We start from the raw sequence: 20,486 nt of genomic DNA, 5'->3' as shown, positions 1-20,486 counted from the left end.
TCGTTATACTGCATAAATCTTTTCTTAATTGCTTCTGATAATTTCAGCTATACACAGCTGAAAGCAGTGCAACATGCAGAAAGTGAAGTTTAGATAGTTTTTCACTTTCTGCATGTTGCACTGCTTTCAGCTGTGTACAGCTGAAATTATCAGAAGCAATTAAGGAAAGATTTATAAACTATAACGAGTTTTATCTCATGCAAAGTTGTCATTTCTTTAATAAGACATTAACTATTTTTTCTGCCGCCCTCCATGTACCTACTAATCCAAATGTGGCCCTGCAAAGGGTTTGAGTTTGAGACCGCTGCTCTAAATGCATTACTTAGAAGCCCGAGCTTGAGCCTGCCCATTTGTGACGTACAAGGCACCTCTGATACTAACCCAAACTGCCCACCAAAATTCAAACCTGAAGTAAAAAAGAAAACCACACAGCTTATAGCCGCGGAATACACGCATCTCATAACTACTCACAGAAAGCTAACTCCTTCCTTTACGTCAATCGTTAGCCCAAGCTTAAGCCCGCCCATTTGTGACATATAAGACACCTCCGAAACTAACCCGGACTGCCCACCAAAATTCAAACCCGAAGTCAAAAAGAAAACTGCACAGCCTGAAGCCGCAGAATGCACACATCTCATAACTACTCACGGAAAGCTGCCTTCTCCCTTTACGCCAATTGTCAAAAAAGAAACACTTCCCAAAATCAACAAGGCAACTTACCTACAAACAAACATCCACTAAAACCATCCCATGCCCTGCCCCTCACTGTAAACCCTACTATAGAGCAAATACATTTTTTGGTTCAAAATAGTGGAGTAAAATTGCACAGCACCAGAAACCAACACACTTCCTCCATTGTTTTATAAATTAAATTGAGCACCGCCTGTCCACACTATCCCAACATCCCCCATTTAAACTGCAGCCCTCCACTACACATTCCACCCTCCTCAAAAGCAAATGACAGCTCTTCCTTAACCCTCCCTCTCCTTATCTCTACTATCACAATCTAAATCAGTGGTCTCAAACTCAAACCCTTTGCGGGGCCACATTTTGAATTTGTAGGTCCTTGGAGGGCCGCAGAAAAAAATAGTTAATGTCTTATTAAAGAAATGACAATTTTGCATGAGGTTAAACTCTTTATAGTTTATAAAACTTTCCTTTAACAGTTTTACCTTATGCAAAATTGTCATTTCTTTAATAAGACATTAACTATTTTTTCTGCGGCCCTCCAAGTACTCTATTTTTTCTGCAGCACTCACATTTAAAGTTTAATATCTTTTCTTTCTCAAAACTGGCACATTTCTATTACTAAATTGAAAATAAAATCATTTTCCTACCTTTGTTTGGTAATTTCATCAGTCTCTGGTTGCACTTTATTCTTGACTGTGCATCCAATATTTCTTCTCTTCTTTCAGCCTCCTGTATGCTTCCTCTCCTCCAGACCTCATTCCCTCCCCCAACTTTTTCTTTCTTTTTCTATGTCTGTCTTTCTCTGATTCCTTGTCCCATTTTTTGCTTTGTTTCTGGCTCCTTGTCCCCCCCCTTCTTTCTTTTTTCCTTCTGGCCCCTGTCCCCCCTCCCTTCTTTCTTTCTGGCTCCCTGCCCCCCCCCTTCTTTCTTTCTTCCTTCCTGCCCTCCCCCATGCCACCGCCACCGGGGAATAGGCTGCTGCTGATGCCATCGGGAACAGGCCGAGATCTCCACGGGGCCGACCAACTCTCGCCGCCCGACGTCAATTCTAACGTCGGAAAGGACGTTCCAGGCAGCCAGGCAGCGATTGGCTAGCCAGAACCTCCTCTCGACGTCAGAATTGAGGTCGGGCGGCGAGAGAAGCAGGGAGATCATAGAGCATGGTGCCGGCGGTGAGAAGGGAAGGGAAGCAGTTGGGCACCCCTGCTCTAGACGAGCGGCACTCTATGAAGAACAGTGGAGGGTGACCAGTTGTGCGGACCGCCCCCCCCCCTGGTACGCCACTGGAGCAGCAGCATGTCTGGCCGGCTCGTTCCGTTCAAAGCCGCGGGGGGCGGCTCCTTGCGAGATCCGTGCCTGCGTCTGAAGCCTCTCTGATGTTGTGATGTCAGAAAGGCTTCCGATGCAGGAGCGAATAGCGCAAGGAGCCGCCAACCCGCGGCTTTGAACGGAACGAACCGGCCAGACCCGCTGCTGCTCCAAAAGGAAGGAATTATCCAGTCCAGACCGCGGGCCGCAAATAAAACTTGGAGAGCCACATGTGGCCCGCGGGCCGCGTGTTTGAGACCGCTGATCTAAATCAATGCATCTTTACTTGATTCACCAGGAACCCTTCAATTCTTAAAGGGGCAATAGGAGTGAAAAATGGAAAGGAAATTGAAGTTCTAATGTTTCTCTCCTTCATCTCCTTTGCATATAAATATACTATTTGGGATTTTGGGATGTTTTACAAGAAAATTTATTAAAAGAAACATTTTGTAAAGGTGTTATAATAGAAGATCAAAACCCTTTTTTTTAAATTAAGGAAATTTAATTAATATTTTATATTCAGAAAAACATTAAGGAACAATAATGACCCCCCCCCCTTTATTCCTCACATAGCAAATAAAATAAAATATATTCATAGCTAACAAAAATTTATGACATAGGGCAGGATTCACTAAACTTCCAAACTGTGTGTGATCCATTTCCGTTTGCATGCCGGCCGACCAATTCAGTAAAGGCCTGCATGCAAATGGGGGATGATCGTTTACACGCCCCCTACCCACGGCCAGAGCGATCCCCGCTCATGCGCACACCCTGACAGTAGTAACAGGAGAAGCAGCTTCCTGTCACTGCTGTCAGGGCTCAGCCCAGCCCAGATCTCTCTTCCCTGCTCCTGGACTCTCCTACTCTCTGCCGCCATTCCCTGCAGTGCAAGCCCGTGGTTTTAAAGCGGGCCTGCACTGCGGAGAACGGCGGCAGAGAACAGGAGAGTCTGGGAGCAGGTAAGAGAGATCTGCCCAACACCCCCAGGCCCTGATCTCTCCTGCCTGCCCTGATCTGCTGCACCCCCTCCCCACACACACAGAAAAAAGCAGGAGGGATGCCAACTCCCTTCTGCTATCAGCATTAAAACCAAAAAAGAAGAAGAGGCAGTGAAGCACGGCACTCCCCCCTTCCCGGCATGGCCCACCCCCGACACGGCCCAACCCGACACCAAAATTGGGAACAGGAGGGGTGCTCAGTCCCTCCTGCTCTTTGCCTTCCCACCCCCTGGCCCAGCCCACCCACTCCGGTACCTTTACAATTGTTGGGAGCAGGAGGGATGCCCGGTCCCTCCTGCTCCTTGGAGACTTATCTTCAAGAGCATGAGGGGTGCCCGGACCCTCCTCCTGCTCCTACACCGCTCAAAATCTTCGGGAGCAGGAGGAAAATCCTCCTGCTCCTGCTCTCTGGCCACCTGCCACCCCAATAGTGGCCTTAGGCCCCGCCCCGGCGCAAACCTCTGATGCACGGGGAGAGGCCTAAGGCACTTATTGGCTGTGGCGCCTCAGGCTCCTCCCTTTGGAGGGGCCGGGGCAACTCAACCAATCAGGGACTTCCTTAGGGAGGAGTCTAAGGAAGCCCCTGATTGGCCATTGTTAGTGAATCAATCGCTTGGCTATTTTGCATGGGATTTTACTAATTTACGTGGGACAATCAGGATCGGATCACTACAGGCGTTGGTGAATACTGCAGGAGGGAAATCTGGTCGTAAAGGGCTCGCAAACTGATCGGTACACGATCAGTTTGCTTAGTGAATCTAGCCCCAAATTTTTTCTTTAGGTTTATTTTATTTTCTATGTGAAGATCAAAGACTTTTTATGACAAAGAGCCAGGGAGATTTTAGTACCCATTTTGAAGAAGATATAACATTTATTGCTACCTCATTCTTTGTGGTGAATTAAGGCATGAGCAGAATATACTATCATTATTCCAGTCTTTGACCCACTGCATCAATGGACATGTAATCGTTAAGAAAATGGAAGGAGTCCATATATGCTATGAGAGTAAAACCAATCTCTTTCTTCAAATAGGAATCTGCATGATAATGTAGCACGAGAGGAAGGATCAAAGTGATTGGGTGCATGGGGCTGGCTATGGAAGTAGAGGCACTAGGGTGAGCAGTGAGGAAGTAAGAGTGAAAGATGTCACCGAGAAGTAAAGAAAGTTATTTTACCTGTTCTCTATTTTTATTTCTTTCTTGTTGATATTACAGTTTCCTCCCCAGTTTTTCTCCCTTACTTCGAATTGTGTGCCTCGCTATAGCCCAGAAATCCAAGTATTTGAAGATACTAACACATCAAGCATGGGGGAAAATGAGGTGATTCAACCCGAAATCTATCACCAGTGTGGCCAGACACAGTGTTATACAGGAATGGGAGTAACAGAGAATCTTGGAAGGTCAAGGTAAAGTAATGAGATAACTTCAACCCCAACTTCTTGCAAACTCTTCCAGTTTCAACCAGTTGTCCAGTTTCTTTTCACAAAGCATATACTTAACGTAGCCAAACAGGTAAGAGAACTGGAATCATTTCACACCGAGGTTAAAAATCAGCAAGCCGCTCTGAGCAGGAATATTATCTAGACAACTTCGTCCACTACCAGATTCTAACAATTAGATGTAAAACAGCAAGTTTGAAGTTGACAAATTACTTTAAATGCTTAATTTCTCTTTTGTAACAGACAATTATGGTATGTATGCATCTTAGGAATCCTTAGTTCAACTGTGTATACACGCATATCTGGGTAGAAGCGAGCACTTACCCCCAGATTGTATAAATTGGGCAGTGATATTTGGGTACTGATCCAAGTGAGCGTGAAACTAAATTAGCTAACATGTCAATTAGGTCAGCTGTTCTGAAAAGCTAAACCTGTGTGCACTCAAAGCCTTAAGTACTATTATCTCTATAGCACTACCAGGTGCATGCAGCACTATATATTAAAAATGCAAAAATGGTCCCTGTTCAAAAGAGCTTGCAGTCTAATTATGACAGACACACAGGGTAGATCAATTTATGCTTCTTATGAAGGGAAATACAAAGGGATGAAGAGATAAGGGCTACAGAGGAAGTGAGAAACAGATATAGTGTATTACAAGCTGGAAGGGTTAGGATCTAAACGCAGCTTCGAAAAAGTGGGCATTGGGCCTAGATTTGAATACCATCAGAGATGGAGCTTGGCATACTGATTCAGACAGGCATATGGTGCAGCAAGGCAGAATGGATGGAGTTGGGAGATAGCAGTAGAGGAGAAGGGTACAGACAAGAGAGACTTACCCAAAGAATGAAGTTCCTAGGGCACGGTGTAGGAAGAGATGAGAGATATTGAGGATCTGCAGAGTGAATACACTTGTGGGTCAATAAGAGGAGTTTGCAAGGCAGGATTAATTCATCGAGGGCCCCTAGGCATACAAGTCCACTGGGCCCCCTGCTCCACCCAACCCCACCTCCTCACCATGCCCCACCCCATTTATTTACCCATTTTCTTCTCATATTTACGTTCCATCCACTGTTTGCCCTCTCTCTGCCTCTTCCATATGGCATCTGCTCTCTATGCCTCTTCCAGAAACTGTCTGCCTCCCCTTCCATCTCTCCCTCCCCCCCATTGGTGTGGCATCCATCTACTTCTCTCCGCTCCCCCCATGGTATGGCATCTGTCTTCTTCCCTTCCATCTCTTCCTCCCTCCTAGCAGATCTGGTATCTGTCTCCTTCCTCCTTTCCTCCTCCCAGGTCTGGTATCTGTTTCTTCCCCTTCCCCCCTGCTCTGGCATCTCTCTCTCTCCACTCCCTTCCTCCTGTTCTTCCCTGGTCTTCCTTCTCAATTTAATTTCTGCCTCTGTCTAAATTCTTTCTTACTATTCAGTCCTCAAGTTCCCTCTTTCATTGTGTTTACCTATAGCTTGCCATCTCTTTCCCTCACCCCTTCCAGTATCTAACTCTATCCTCTTCCCCCAATCCAGCATGTGCCCTTTTTTCTTTCTCCTCCCCACTTCCTTCCAGCATTTGCTCCCCTTCTTACCCCCTTCCATTCAATGTCTGCCCCCTCCCCACTTCCATTCAGTGTCTGTCCCTCTCTCTACCCCTTTCATCTACTGTTCCATCTCTGTCTCTCCCCTTCTATCCAATGCCTTCTCTGCCCTTTCCATCCAATGTCCACCCTCTCGCTCTCTTCCATATGGCATCTTCCCTCTTTCTATGTCCCTTCAATAAATTGTCTGTCCTCTGCCCCTTCTCTCCTTTGTACATGATTCATTTCAGCTTCACCCCCCTTTCCATTTTTCGGTCTCCATCCCTTCCCCTATGCTCTGGCATCTCTTCTTTCCTTCCTTCTCACTCAACCCTATGGCCTGACATCTCTCTCCTTTTCTTTCCTTCTCTTCTATCTCTCCCTCCCCCTTTATGCTTTGGCATCTCCTCTCCTTCCTTTCTCTCTGCTCTGGAATCTGCCTCTTTAGTTTCCCTTCCCTACCCCCATACCCTGGCATCTTTCTGCACATCCTTCTCTTCTATCGCTCTCTCCCCCTCCATTATCTGGCATTTTCTCTCCTTCCTTTCTCTCCCTCCTTCCATGCCCCTGGTCTGGCATCTGTCTCCTTCCTTCCCTCTCCATGGTCTGGTATCTGCTTTCCTTCCCCTCCCTCCCATGGTCTTGCCATCTCTCTTTCTTCTCTTCTCCCTTTCCTGGTCTTCCTACTCCCTCCTTCCCTCTCTCTCCCCAATTGGGTATATCAGCATTTCTCTCCTCCCCCCCCCCCCGACTGCCTAGTAAGGTTAAATTCCCTCCCTCCCACTCCCTTGCTGCCCTCTCGCCCATAAGCAAATAAAACCCAGACCACGGGGCTCTAACACTACACACGCTGGCTTCCCTTCTCCTCTGAAACAGGAATGACATAGCTTCCTGTTTCGGCAGAGAAAAGAAGCCGGTGCACGCAGTGTTAGAGCTAAATAAATTGCCATAGCAGTAACTCCATGCAGGGTATTGCTGCATGGAGTTACTATTACGGGGATTTATTTAGCTTTTTTCACACAGGCCTAAGTTTATTATAGTTGTGGTTTTGCTTGATATCTTTCAAATTAGGGACCCCTGATGAAGGCATGCTAACCAAAACACGGGCCGTGTCGGGTCCCCTGGCTTGTAAAAAGGTGGTGACACTAACCGCAGCACAAATGTGTTTTAATAAGCTTAGCCTGCATCTTGTTCTTTTGTCTGTAGTTTTTCTTTGTTTGTCTCGATTGCTTTTCACTGCAGACCAGTTGGATTGCTTTTTGTTTTCATAAGTTAAGCCTACAACATGTTTACCTGTTTGAAGACTGTATGCATTCAAGTAGCTTCCAGACAAACCACTGAAAGGTTTTCCTTCCCCCTCCCCATCCAACATAGGAAGCATATCTTTGGTATGCAGTCAACATACAGGCATTATGAAAGTGGGTAAATACTCTACTGTCAGGTAGCTAAAATTCCTCTTTATATTTTGTTGTGACTCGCTATTCCATTCAGATTATTCCTTTGTTAGAATTCATTAGAAAATGCTGCATTACACAGTAGATGATGTTGGCAGGCTTTAAAATTTCACAGTTGTTTCACATAATGAACACTGAATGAAAACAAAAATCAAGCTAGTTTGGTTTGTCTGCCAGAGTTCCCTGAGTTAGTCTTTCTTTAAAATCTTTTTGTCTTGTAGAAGGGAAGCCTACTCAACATTATTGAAACTGAGACAGAACAGATGGATAGGCAAAAGTACCAGAGCAATAACAGTGGAATTTGCTCTCTACAACCCTCCAACTAATCTTTTTACTGCTGTATCCCTGCTCGCTGAGATGCCTCTCTCGGGTGGTGTTTTTCCATCGGCATTCATTGAGTCAGTCGGTATCTACCGAATTGTCTCAGTTCTAGATTACTTTATAATGGCTTCTGAGGTAAGACACGGTTTTTATGTTTCTATGCTGTTAGTTGAAAGGTAAGTATTAGGAGCCTGATATTTAAATGACTTATGCTCTTAACTTTGAGAGTTTTGCTCATAAATTGGCCTCTGTGAAAATTTGCATTACATTAAGTTATTACTCGCAAGTACCAAAAAGTTCAATGAAGGATGCAAGTAAATAAAAAAAACTAGAGCATTCTCCAGGATATGCAAAAAAGTTCAATCAAATAACACCATATAAAGTAAACCTTTATGAAAGAAAAACTCTTCAGTTCTCTTCTAAATAGAAAATAGTTTGGGATCAACCTTATAGATTTAGGAACAGATCCATATTAAAGCTGCTTGATACATCACAGATACTTGCAACATTCTACTAGATGTAATTCTTTGTACAGAAGGAAAGCTTAGAGAGTTGGTGGTAAATGGACAATACTTGGACTGGAAAAGCATCACGAGTGGAGTGCCACAGGGTTCGGTACTTGGGCCCGTGCTCTTCAACATATTTATAAACGATCTTAAAATTGGTATGACGAGTGAGGTGATTAAATTTGCGGATGATACAAAGCAGTGGCGTACCAAGGGGGGGGGCGGTCCGCCCAGGTTCAGCCTTAGGGGGGTGCACAGCTGGCCAGGTCTTGAAAATTCCTGGGCTGCAATGGCGACGGCACTCAGCGGCTGAGTGCCATCGCGGAGGTGGGGGGCGCTGATGCCGCTGAGTGCCGTCGCCGGGGCGTACCATCCCCCCACCCCCCCTGGTACGCCACTGATACAAAGTTATTCAGAGTAGTGAGGACACAGAATGATTGTGAAGACCTACAATGAGTTATAAACACACTCGAGGAATGTCCGGTGCTGTACTCATAGAGAGCCCCCAGGAAAGAGACTTGGGAGTACTTGTAGACAAGTCAATGAAGCGTCTGTGCAATGCGCAGCGACGGCGAAAAGGGCAAACAGAATTCTAGGAATGATTAAGAAGGTTATCATGCCACTGTACCGGGCCATGATGCACCTCCACCTGGAATACTGTATCCAACACTGGTCACTGTACATGAAAAAGGACATAGTACTACTCGAAAGGGTCCAGAGAAGAGTGACAAAAATGGTTAAGGGACTAGGGGAGTTGCCGTACAATGAGAGACTAGAGAAACTGGGCCTCTTCTCCCTTGAAAAGAGGAGACTGAGAGGGGACATGATAGAAACATTCAAGATAGACTTAGTAGAGAAAGAGAGATTGTTCACCCTCTCCAAGATGGAGAGAACGAGAGGGCACTCTCAAAAGTTAAAAGGGGATAGATTCTGTACAAACATAAGGAAGTTCTCCTTCACCCAGAGAGTGGTAGAAATCAGGAACGCTCTTCAAGAGGCTGTTATAGGGGAAAACACCCTCCAGGGATTCAAGAAAAGGTTAGATAAGTTCCTGCTGAACCAGAACGTATGCAGGTAAGGCTAGACTCAAATAGGGCACTGGTCTTTGACCTAAGGGCCGCCGTGTGAGCAGACTGCTGGGCACGATGGACCACTGGTCTGACCCATAAGCGGCAATTCTTATGTTCTTATGTTCTAAAAGTTGATTCTGTGTAATATGACATTGATTAGATAATGGTTGAAACAAGCCTTCTAGAATCTTTGGGAAGCCTCGCTGAAAAATACCTCTCGTTCTTAAAATTAGGCTTAAAATTTTGCTAGCTTCTAAATTTAGGAGCGTCAAAAGTTGGTGGGATACAGGGCTGGGAAGAAAGTGAGCTTAGCACTGAGTTTCAGCACTAGGCTCATAAATTAGGATCATAAATCTAGGCAAATGAATGTCAAGCCTAAATTTATACACTTGGGAATTGATCAAGGGGTTCTAAATGCTAAGACACCTATAGGAATATAATGGGCATCAGCATTTAGTACACACTAATATCAATTAGTGCATGCTAAGTCGGTTTAATGCCCCTTGATGAATTCTCCCCTCAACTTTAAGCTCCTAAATTAAGATGGATTTTCAGCTGAAAGACTCATATGTTTAGCTGAAATTAAAGCATACATTTTGGAGCTCATCATTTTTGGAATATCAGATCCTAGGTGCTTATTGTAGGCCTGCTTAGTTTGGATGACATACTATCTGAAAGGATAATGTTAGCACCAGCACTTAGAAAGTTTTGGGGGTGGAATAATCCTCTTAGCTCTACCCCCTCAAGTTATATCTATGAGTGGTATTCATTAGCAGTGTTTTCTTCAAATGATTCCCTGACCAAGAAATCCTGTTCACTGATGGGAAGATTTAATATACGAGTACCATATATATGGGTATCAAAAGGACTGCAAAACAGAATTGCAAAGTCCCTGCAGGATTGAACAGCTGCATTTTAAGGGTCTAGCAGATCAAGAAGTCTTTCCATCTTGCTACTTCTGTTCTTGGGTTTGGAACTATCCTGAACCCAGCTGGAGTTCTCCTTGATCTGCTCCTTGGTTGAGAAACCCACCCACTTATACTAGCAGGGAATTTAAAACACAGCTACTGATGTAACCAGCTCTCTAAAGGGGAAAAGCAAAGGGCATCACTCCTTAATATTCCCACCACATTGCCCCTTAGTGGAATCTATTTCTCGTCCAGCTAGTGGGGTTTCAGCAAAAGCCAGATACAAAAAAGAGGTATGGCATGATATTAATACTAATATGAAGGGTGAGTATTTCCTAACTAGTGACAATTAAGTGATTCTGATTTCTGAGTCCTTTTTATTTTTCCCCAGATTGGGGTTATGTAGAGGAGGGGAAACAGAGATCATTGGTGACTATGACCATGGGCTGGTTGAAAAGTTCAATGGAAGTGTCATCCATATTTCCCTAGAACTGATGTTATAATATGCTATTTACCTAATATTTATCAGTTGGGCAATAGAACCCTTGAGAAAAAGGAATTAATGATAGGATTCATCATGCTAGATTGATTGAATAATACTGTTAAATTTATGATCTGCAATCAAGTTATGGATGCCAATGTATTCAGCATTATAGAATCATACCAGTCAATATTCAAAATGATTTATCAGCTGGAAATGGATGCTGACCAGTTAAAGAGCATGTTTATGGCTATCTGGTCATTTTTAGTAGCATTTGACTGGTTAGCTCTGCTGAAAATGACCAGTTAGTGCCAAATTCAAAAGTGGCTAATTCATGGACGTTCCAGGGGTAGAGTTGGGTTAAGTGTCGATATTTAGCCTTTCAAAACATAAGTAAACCATTTAAATTGGGCCACATAAATAGCAGTCCTATCCTTAAGCTGTGTAACTTAGGTGGTGATGGGCTGAATATTGACTTGTGACAGGACTGATCAGGATTTCTAAGAGAGGTCAGCATATACTCACAGCCAGGACACACTTGTGTATGAACGAAAGTTTATTTGTCATTGTTTGCCCCACACTTTAGCACAATTTCAATATCACTGGCTTACCTCAACCATGCAAAGAACGTTCCTGTCACTTAACTGTCTCTCTTTCTCACACTCCACTCCTTCCTAGGGCTGCTTTCCAACCCACAGCTAGGGAAGGCTTTTCTTTCCAGAGCCACTCTGCTCTACTTAGCTTCCCAGTGCTTCTGCCTCAGCCCACATCTAGGGATAACTGAGAGTCTTACTGCACTCTGAGGTATTTACACTCTTATCTGCCTGAGACCCGCCCCTATGATTTATCAGGGTTGTATTACTTCCCTCAAAGGATCTCAGTACTGAGCTGAAAAGCCCAGTGTATTCTAGAAGATGTAGTTCCCCCACATTTATCTGGTGCCCTCTGCTGCCCAGTGATACAACTGCAGCATTAGTGAGGGAAAACCCCTTAATCCCCCCCAGCTATGTCTTAGCCAGCTCAAAAAAATACCTGGATATTCAGTGCCCAATCCTGGACAGGACCTGGCATTAAATATCCAGGAATAATGCTGGTGGAAGGCAGCAAAACACTTACTGCTGCTGGCTGAACATCAGAGAGACAGGTTATGGAAAGGGGGGGTCTCAGCCTATTTCTCCCTCAGGGTTCAAGGTATTTCATCAAACTACAGAAGAAAGAGGAGAGGTATACAGTCAATTATGATGACCTTTGATCCCACCTTTAACCTAAGTCCAGACTAATCAACCAATAGGATGTGAATGTCTGAAGATGAAATAAAATTACATTAGAGATGTATCTGATTTATATACCATCTGGGGTAGGACAGGAAACTTTAAGAGAACCTGGTGGAATTAGAAATAGATTTTAGTTTCCAAATTTATATTTATGTAAGATGTTAATCTTTGTATGGACAATCCATCTTTTCCCTGAGCTCTGTACTTTCTTTTCTCTTTTTTTCTGGGGCAATTCTATCAGCATCAGAGAACCCTAAGGCAGTGGTCTCCAAAGCACAGTCCCCTGTGTTGTGACCTCAAACAGTTGGCTGAAATGTTCTTCAGCTTCTGCAAATTCATTAAGGCCCCCTTTTATCAAGCTACATTAGGATTTTTATTGCCAGCTGCTGCAGTTAAAGCTACAATGCTCACAGAATTCCTATGAGCATTGGAGCTTTTACCGCAGTGGCTAGTGATTTAAAAAAAACCCTAATGCGGCTTAATAAAAGGGGACTTAGATTCAATATTGCTTGCTTGGATTGTGCATTAAAGGGCAGATTCTGTACAGGATGCGGTCTCAGCAGCCGCCTAAGTAGTTGCTGAGAATTACACACAGAATCACATCTGTCTGTAAAAACAGATGCCTTACCCCCCCCCCCCCCCCCAATTATGTAACCAGTGCCAGTTACAGAATCACACCTGCCTGATCAAGGGATCCTTTGCCATCAACTGATTGTGGCAAGGGAATCCCCAATCAGCTGAGTCGGCAGGCATCCCTGAAGCTGCGGCTTCAGGGAGTCATGCTGGTTCAGCCGATAAGGGGGGAAACACCCCTGCCACGATCAGCTGAGCAGCTGTGGCAGGGGACCATCCCAACAAGTACCCCCCAAGTCAGCAAGAGGGATGGCCACTCCCTCCTGCTGCCATACCCTCCCCCCAAACCCCCAACAACCCCTAGAAAATAGCCATCAGAAGGGTTGCCCACTCCCTCCTGCTGCCACTCCCCCGGAACCCCTGACACCCCTCAACTAGCAACAACCCTGAACCTTGAGACTCCCCCCTTGATATCCTCCAAATCTCCAGACCCCCTTCCCGGCACTCCCCAAGATTCTAGACCTCCACCCCACACCCCTAAGACCACTCCGACACCCTTCCCCCCCCCCCCCCGTACCTTTAATGAAGAAAGGCTGGCTGGAGGGATGCTTGCTCTCTCTGGCCGTCAGGCCCACCTACAGAAATAAAGACAGATAGAATGGTGGCATGCGATTATATTAAGTCAGGCATGTTATACTGAAAGGTTCATCTTTTGAGTTCCAGGTCTTGAATTTTCCCATAAGCTTCTGAAAAGTTTCAGGAGTCTAGATCCATATCTGAATCAAAAAGGATTGAAAACAGTAGCTTGATTTTTGGTGCTGAGCCAATTAGTTTACTGTGTTGACCTTCTAATGCAGTGGTTTCCAATCCTATCCTGAAGGACCCCAGGCCAGTCGGGTTTTCAGGATAGCCCTAATGAATATGCATGGAGCTGATTTGCATGCCTGGCACCTCCATTATATGTAGATCTCTCTCTTGCATATTCATTAGGGCTATCCTGAAAACCCGACTGGCCTGGGGGTCCTCCGGGACAGGGTTGGGAACCTACTGTTCTAATGGACCCACCAGTAAAGCTGATAAAAAAAATACTGTAACTAACATAAAATATGCCAGTAAGAGTGGTTTTTGAAATGAGAGACATTATATTGGCTACCAGCACCACAAACAGCAAAAATTAGGTCCAAAGTGTAGATCTTAATATTCTGGACATCCAAGAAGCAGGAATTGAAATATATGTATGTGAAGATTAGTAGTTCCAAGACATTTTACAAAAAATGTCTTCATTACAGGAGTGGTGCAAATGTCACATATGTAAGATCATTCCCCATCACTGCCCCTGTGTTATAGAACAATCTCCCTTTGGAATTGTGGTTTTGGAAAAAGTCCAGAGCATGCGAATTAGTAAGGCATTTATGATAAACACACAGGCTAAAGATACTGCTTGAAAAAGGTACAGAAGGGTATCTTTTATAAAGGTAGATATATTAAAGAAACTGCAGAGAAAAGATTGGAAAAAGTACAGGAACATTAAGTATGAATTGGAGATGGGATCGATAGGTGTAATATTGTGGGGGTGTTGGGTTTAGCTACTTTAGTTATTTGGCTGGCTTTTGAATGTAGATTTGTTTGAATTATAAATGTGTACCGTAAGATATATACTGGATGTTGCTGTTTATATTATACTGTATTATATACCATATTGGGAGTTGTTTGACTTCATCTAATGGTTCATATATTTTAAATTAAATTAAACTTTAAAAAGTATCAGCAAAAGATGATATTGTAGTATGCATCATTCTGGTCTCTAAAGCTCATGATCTTCAACACTTTTTCCCCTCCTTTTAAAAGTTATCACACCTTACAAAGATACCTCTTTTCACTAGGACCAATACTTGCCACAGGCTTAAATAACAGACAAATGTCACCAAACAAAATTTTTATTGATATGTGTCACAAGATCACAAAAACTTAATAGCTGAATTCAAAAAAGGCTACCAAGGCCCATAATCACAGCTAGGAATAGTAGTAGATATATGTGGAGGAGCATTTTTGAAATGACATCTAAGTCCGACTTTTGATGTTTTTCCGCAAGACATCCAAAATCGGAGGTGGAGAAATGACCATTTTCAAAACCAACACCACAAGGCATCTCAATATGTTTTGGTTTTTTTGAAAATCGCTTACTTAGATGTCTTGACGTCCAACTTTGTTCATTTTTGACCACAAAACCATCCAAGTTCAAACATCCAAATCAGACCATTTGGATATGGGAAGGGCCACATAGACATACCATTAGAACAGTGGAGCACCTTAGAGGGCAATTCTAGGAACTTCACATAAAGGGTGCCAGAAGTACATCTGACAATAACTCCCTTATACCGTATTTTTTGTTCCATAAGACGCACCTGACCATAAAACGCACACTAGATTTAGAGGAGGAAAAACCAAGAAAAAATATTCTGAACCAAATTGTGCTTCTGAACCCAGCCCCCTAGAAAAATAGACAAATATACTGTAGCAGACAGATTTTGATCACTAAATTGAAATCCTATCTTTGTTGTCTGGTGACTTCTGGTTGCACTAGTTAGTTCTTTCTATCTTTCTTTATTTCATTCCTTCCTTCCTCAGTTACAATTGTCTCTTTCTATTCCCTCCCTCCCTCCTTCCTTCCTTCCTATGTCTTGCGTTCATGCCCCCTCCCCCTCACTGCCTTCCAGCCTTTGTCCTTCCTCCCTCCCACCGCTCACCCACTGCTGCCACAACTTCATGAAGGGAAGGACCGGCGGTGTCCACAAGTCGGGCCCACATCTTATGAAGTGAATATACCTCCGTCCCCCAGCGTTCTGCTACTGCTCGTCGCCCTGCCCCTATGTTCTGCTGCTGGTCACCCCCCCCCCCCCAGGCATTCTGCTGCTTCTTGTCGTCCTCTTACCCGCTAGCTGCCGCAGGAAAGGAAGGGAAGTGCCGGCGATGTGCACTTGGGCCCACAAGTCTTCCCCCGACATCAATTCTGACGTTGGAGATAAGGTCCGGGCCAGCGATTGGCTGGCCTGGACCTTCTCTGCGACGTCAGACTTGACATCGGGGGAAGGCTTGTGGGCCCAAGTGCACATCGCCGGCACTTCCCTTCCTTTCCTGCGGTGGCTAGCGGGTAAGAGGACGACAAGAAGCAGCAGAATGCCTGGGGGGGGGGGGGGGGTGACCAGCAGCAGAACATAGTGGCAGGGCGACGAGCAGTAGCAGAATGCTGGGGGACGGAGGTATATTCACTTCATAAGATGCACCCACTTTTCCACCCCCTTTTTGGAGTGAAAAATATGGTAATTTATGGTGACCCTTCCATAACTCCCCCAAAACCTACTATATCCACCTATCTACCACCTCAATAGCCCTTAATGGCTGCAGATGGCACCTATATGGCAGTATAGTAGGATTTTGGTGGACGCACCCCTCCCCCCCAAAAAAAAATGAAGAAAACAGTACATACCTGTCTGCAGAACAGCAGCATCTGGTATGAGAAAGGTTAGCAGAGCATCACACAGGTGTCGTAATTATCCTGGTAGATGGGCTAATGAGCCATAGAGAGGAGGACCCAGTCCATAAGCCATTCTAACCATTACATTTATGGTGGAAAGTGTGAGTCCACCACAACCCTATTATACTATCATATAAGTGCCACCTGCAGTCATAAGGGCTATTGGAGTGGTAGACAGATGGGTATAGTAGGTTTTGGGAGAGTTTTGGAGGGATCACCATAAATTATAAAGAGGTTATGGTGAGATGTACTTCTAGCACCCTTTATGTGAAGTTCACAGCAGCGCCCTCTAAAGTGCCCACTGTTCTGTTGGCATCTCTGTGTGGCCAGTCCATTATAATGCTGGCCCTTCCCTCGTCCAAATGGTCTAAATTTGGATGTTTTCAACCTGGATATTTCTCAGGCCTTACATTTTCCACCATAAATGTAGTGGTTAGAGTGTCTTATGGGCCTGGGTCCTCTTCTCTAAGGCTCATTAGACCATCCACCAGGCTACTTAAGAGACCTCTGTGATGCTCTGCTAACCTTTCCCATACCAGATGCTGCTGTTCTACAGACAGATATGTACTCTTTTATTCTTATTTGTGAGAGGTGGGAGGAAGTTAGTGATCACTGGGAGAGTGTGTGTATATGTGTGTATGTGGGGGGCGGGGTCATAACAAAATTCCTCCAGTAGTCATCTGATTAGTTTGGATACCTTTTTGGCACTTAGATGCTTTTAAAACAGGTCTAACTCAGAACGTCTAAGTTACATCTAGGATGTCTTGCAAAAGGTTCGATTCTTAGTGCACAGCATTCAAGTCTAACCAGGCCCATAGCCTGACCAAATCCCACCCAAAACATGCCCCTTTCTGAGCTGGATGTTTTGGAGGGATGAACATCCTGCAAAACATCTAAGTTCTTGTTTCAGTTATTGGCACTTGGACGTTTTACAGAGAAAAACATCCCAAGTGTCAATTTTTGGACTTTTTTGTGTTTTGAAAAATGTCCAAGTGCAGATTTATGCCTTTTTATGGATGTCTTAGTGTTTTGAAAATTCCACCAATAGTAGATGATGATGGCAAATAAAGACCTATACGGTCCATCCAGTCTATCCAACAAGATAAACTCATAGCATAAGGTATGATACGAACTACGTATGTATACTTGATCTTGATTTGGCCTTGCCAGTTTCAGGGCAGAGACCTGCTTGGCTCTAGCCTTGTTCTCCAAATACTGAAGCTATCATCACAGCTCCACTCTAGCCCTTCCAAATTTCTCCAGCCACAATTGAGGCACAGACTTTAGGCTGCTTGAATCTGCAATTATGATTACATTGAGGATCCTGAATGATTTATCAGCTGTCTTCTGTACTATGTTGGCAGATTAAAACCATCTGCAAGCTGTAATGTTGTTCACTATGTCCTAGGAGAGCCAGGTTAAGATTTTGAAACATAGAAACATAATGGCAGATAGAGGCCAAATGGCCCATCTAGTCTGCCCATCCGCAGAAACCATTATCTCTTTCTCTCTCTGAGAGATCTCACGTGCCTATCCCATGCTTTCTTGAATTCAGACACAGTCTCTATCTCCACCACTTCTTCCGGGAGACCGTTCCACACATCTACCACCCTTTCTGTAAAAAAAAGTATTTCCTTAGATTACTCTGGAGCCTGTCACCTCTCAACTTCATCCTATGCCTTCTCATTCCAGTTCTTCCTTTCAATTGAATAGAGCTGGTAGGCAGGGTAGGGAGAGGGAAGACTTCGAATACAAGAGTAACCCTATTTGGATTCAGAACAATACTGAGGTTTCAGTCTCAGAGAACCAAGATGAAGTCAATATCTCCTTCTCCATCGAGTCAAATTAATTTAGATGATTTTTTAAAAGTTTTTTTTTCTCTTTGTTTTAATAGCTGGTCTTCCTTGGACTCATTCTCAGTCACCTTTATTTTCAACTTCATACCATGATTCAGAGGGGTTTCCTGAGTTACTGGCAAGAACCATGGAACTGGATAGAGGTTGGTTTTTCTTTTTCCATATCTATAGTGCAAGACTGAAGATGATTACTACGCACCAGTTTTTCCAAACATACTAAATAAGACCCCAGAAATTGTTTATGAATTTGCTACATGAAAAAAACACATTTAATTTGAATATGTTACTAGGTGGCATTGCCTTTTATTGGACTAAACAGAAAAGACGTGCTGCTTGAGATTTTGGAGGAACCCAGAGTGGTAGCTAAAGTTCACATACCACAACATTGTTCTTCTTGGCCCAATGAAAGTGACTACTTTTACAAAGATTACAGAACCAGACTGATTCTACAGGATCAGACTGATTGCTAAAATTCTAGAGCAGTGGTTTCCAAATCTGTTGGGGGGGGGGGGGGACTAACCAGTTGGGCTTTGAGATATCAACAATGAATGTGCATGAGACAGATTTACAAGTTATTTCTTCTGTTGCATACAGGTTTTTCTCATAATAAATCCCCCAAAAAAGCATCTGACAAAGGTCCCTCAGAGCAGGTTTTGGAACCATTGTTCATAGAGCATTAGTGTTACTTGCATTGAGTCCTATTGCATTTTCCACCTGTCTGTCACCTGTCAGGCTTCTGATTTTCAGTTATAACCAGAGAACCCTATTTTTTTTTATTTTTTAAAAACCCACTAAAAAATTGTGATACTCCAATGCCATCACATCCAAATGAGGTTATTGAAGCAGGCCACCACTGCCCTGTCCCTTTGCAGTGGCAGTAGTTTGTACTTTTGCTCACCAATCTCTCAGTTTTTTTCACCAGCTTTATAAAACTCTACAATGCAAGGATACTTTCTGTATTTGCTTGAGAAACAGACAGGAAGAATCTGTTTATTGTATTTCAAATCCTCCCATGGTACTTGTGAAGAAGCAGAGAGACCCTGCGTCAGATAGAAGGAAGAAGCTGGAACTGGGAGAAGGGATGCTGATAACGGGGGCTTAGAGAAGGGGACTATTACAGTTATGTTGGGGCTGGGAGAAGATGGGCTGATATTGGGAGCAGAGGGGCTGGCACTGGAAAATTATTTTGGGCCACTGAATGAAAACCAGCTAAAAAGCCACATTTTTTTTTTCACGACACAGATACACCAATACATTCCAATTTTTCTGACCCCGGGAAAGCATTTCAGACATAAACTGCTAAAATTCCAAACAATAAAGACCTATGATCATAAGCCCTAGTTAGCTTAGGGCTCCTTTTACTAAGGTGCGCTAGCGTTTTTAGTGCACGCAGGAAATTACTGCGCGCTACACGGCTAGAACTGACGCCAGCTCAATGCTGGCATTAAGGTCTAGAGCGTGCGGCAATGTAGCGCGTGCTATTCTGCACGTTAAAGCCCTAATGCAGCTTAGTAAAAGGAGCCTTTATAGTACTGAAGAAAATAATTTTCTCCTTGTTCCATGTTAGGACCATCAGAAGAATAAGATTCCTCAAAAATTATAATGAGATTTATTGAGGTTCTCTATAAACAAGCAATATATTTCAAAAAGCCTACAAAAAAAAGATAATAAGCACTAATAAATAATCCAATACATTAATTTTACAAGAATTCAGAGAAATCATTTAAAAATAAATCCACCCTCCCTCCCTCCCCCTGGATGAGTTTTTTGAAGATTTGATTATTAAATTAAAAATGTATAATAGTTATGGGATAGGGTGGGGGAGGGATATAGATTGATTTGTTTCTTGAAAGAATATTAAGTGTCTTAAATATAAAATGTATTTAATTTGTATTGCACTTATTGAAAATATTGAAAATGAATAAAGAATTAAAAAAAAAAAAGCCTACAAAAAAGAGAAGAAAATATGTAATAAAACGAAAAGCCCAAAGAACAAAAAGCCAGGCACTAGCATGCTCCTTCTCTCCTTTTAAGGATATAACCATCAACGTTGGCTTTATTTCACCACTAACTTATACTATTTTAGCGCAGGTCCCATTTTATGCAATGAGACCTAGGTGCTCATTTTCAAAGCAAATAAGTATCTCGAAACAGCCAGAAACATGTACATTTGTCAAAAATGTCTGAATCATGATTTTCAAAATGTCAGAATCTGCATGTTTTCCACCAAAGTTCATCCAACAAAGTAAAGGGGCATGTTGTGAACATGTTCTGGGTGAGACTAGCGAGTGACCCTAAAATTACTTCTAGCAAATCTTCAATTGATGAATTGGGTTCTGCAGCCCCCCCCCCCCACAGCGGAAATAATGCTTCGACCACTCTGTCGGAGTCATTTTTATGACTTCCGGTGGGGGGGGGACGGCAGTAACAAGGGGGTCCAGTAGTTCAGAACAAACTCAGAGGGAGGAAAGCGGCTGTCAAGAATCAGTAACTACTGTGGAAATGAG

At 43.6% G+C, this 20,486-nt stretch overlaps 1 protein-coding gene across 4 annotated transcripts in view; it reads left to right on the top strand.

The window, feature by feature from the left end:
- The window catches only part of PKD1L1 (polycystin 1 like 1, transient receptor potential channel interacting), a 331,908-nt gene that overhangs the window by 291,078 nt on the left and 20,344 nt on the right, over window positions 1-20,486 (top strand). For 3 of the 4 annotated variants that reach the window (XM_033930462.1, XM_033930461.1, XM_033930460.1), the window contains exons 55-57: window positions 4,211-4,401; window positions 7,677-7,911; window positions 18,018-18,122. In XM_033930462.1, the coding sequence (XP_033786353.1) occupies window positions 4,211-4,401; window positions 7,677-7,911; window positions 18,018-18,122 (531 nt within the window). Of the gene's footprint in view, window positions 1-4,028; window positions 4,112-4,210; window positions 4,402-7,676; window positions 7,912-18,017; window positions 18,123-20,486 lie in introns of those variants that run through there. The other variant, XR_004538070.1, reaches the window with a different exon arrangement.

The sequence above is a fragment of the Geotrypetes seraphini genome, chromosome 2 (assembly GCF_902459505.1).
Source record: "Geotrypetes seraphini chromosome 2, aGeoSer1.1, whole genome shotgun sequence".
NCBI classification, from domain to species: Eukaryota; Metazoa; Chordata; class Amphibia; order Gymnophiona; family Dermophiidae; genus Geotrypetes; species Geotrypetes seraphini.
Note: the sequence above shows the minus strand (reverse complement) of the source record. Positions and strands in the feature narration are given on the sequence as shown.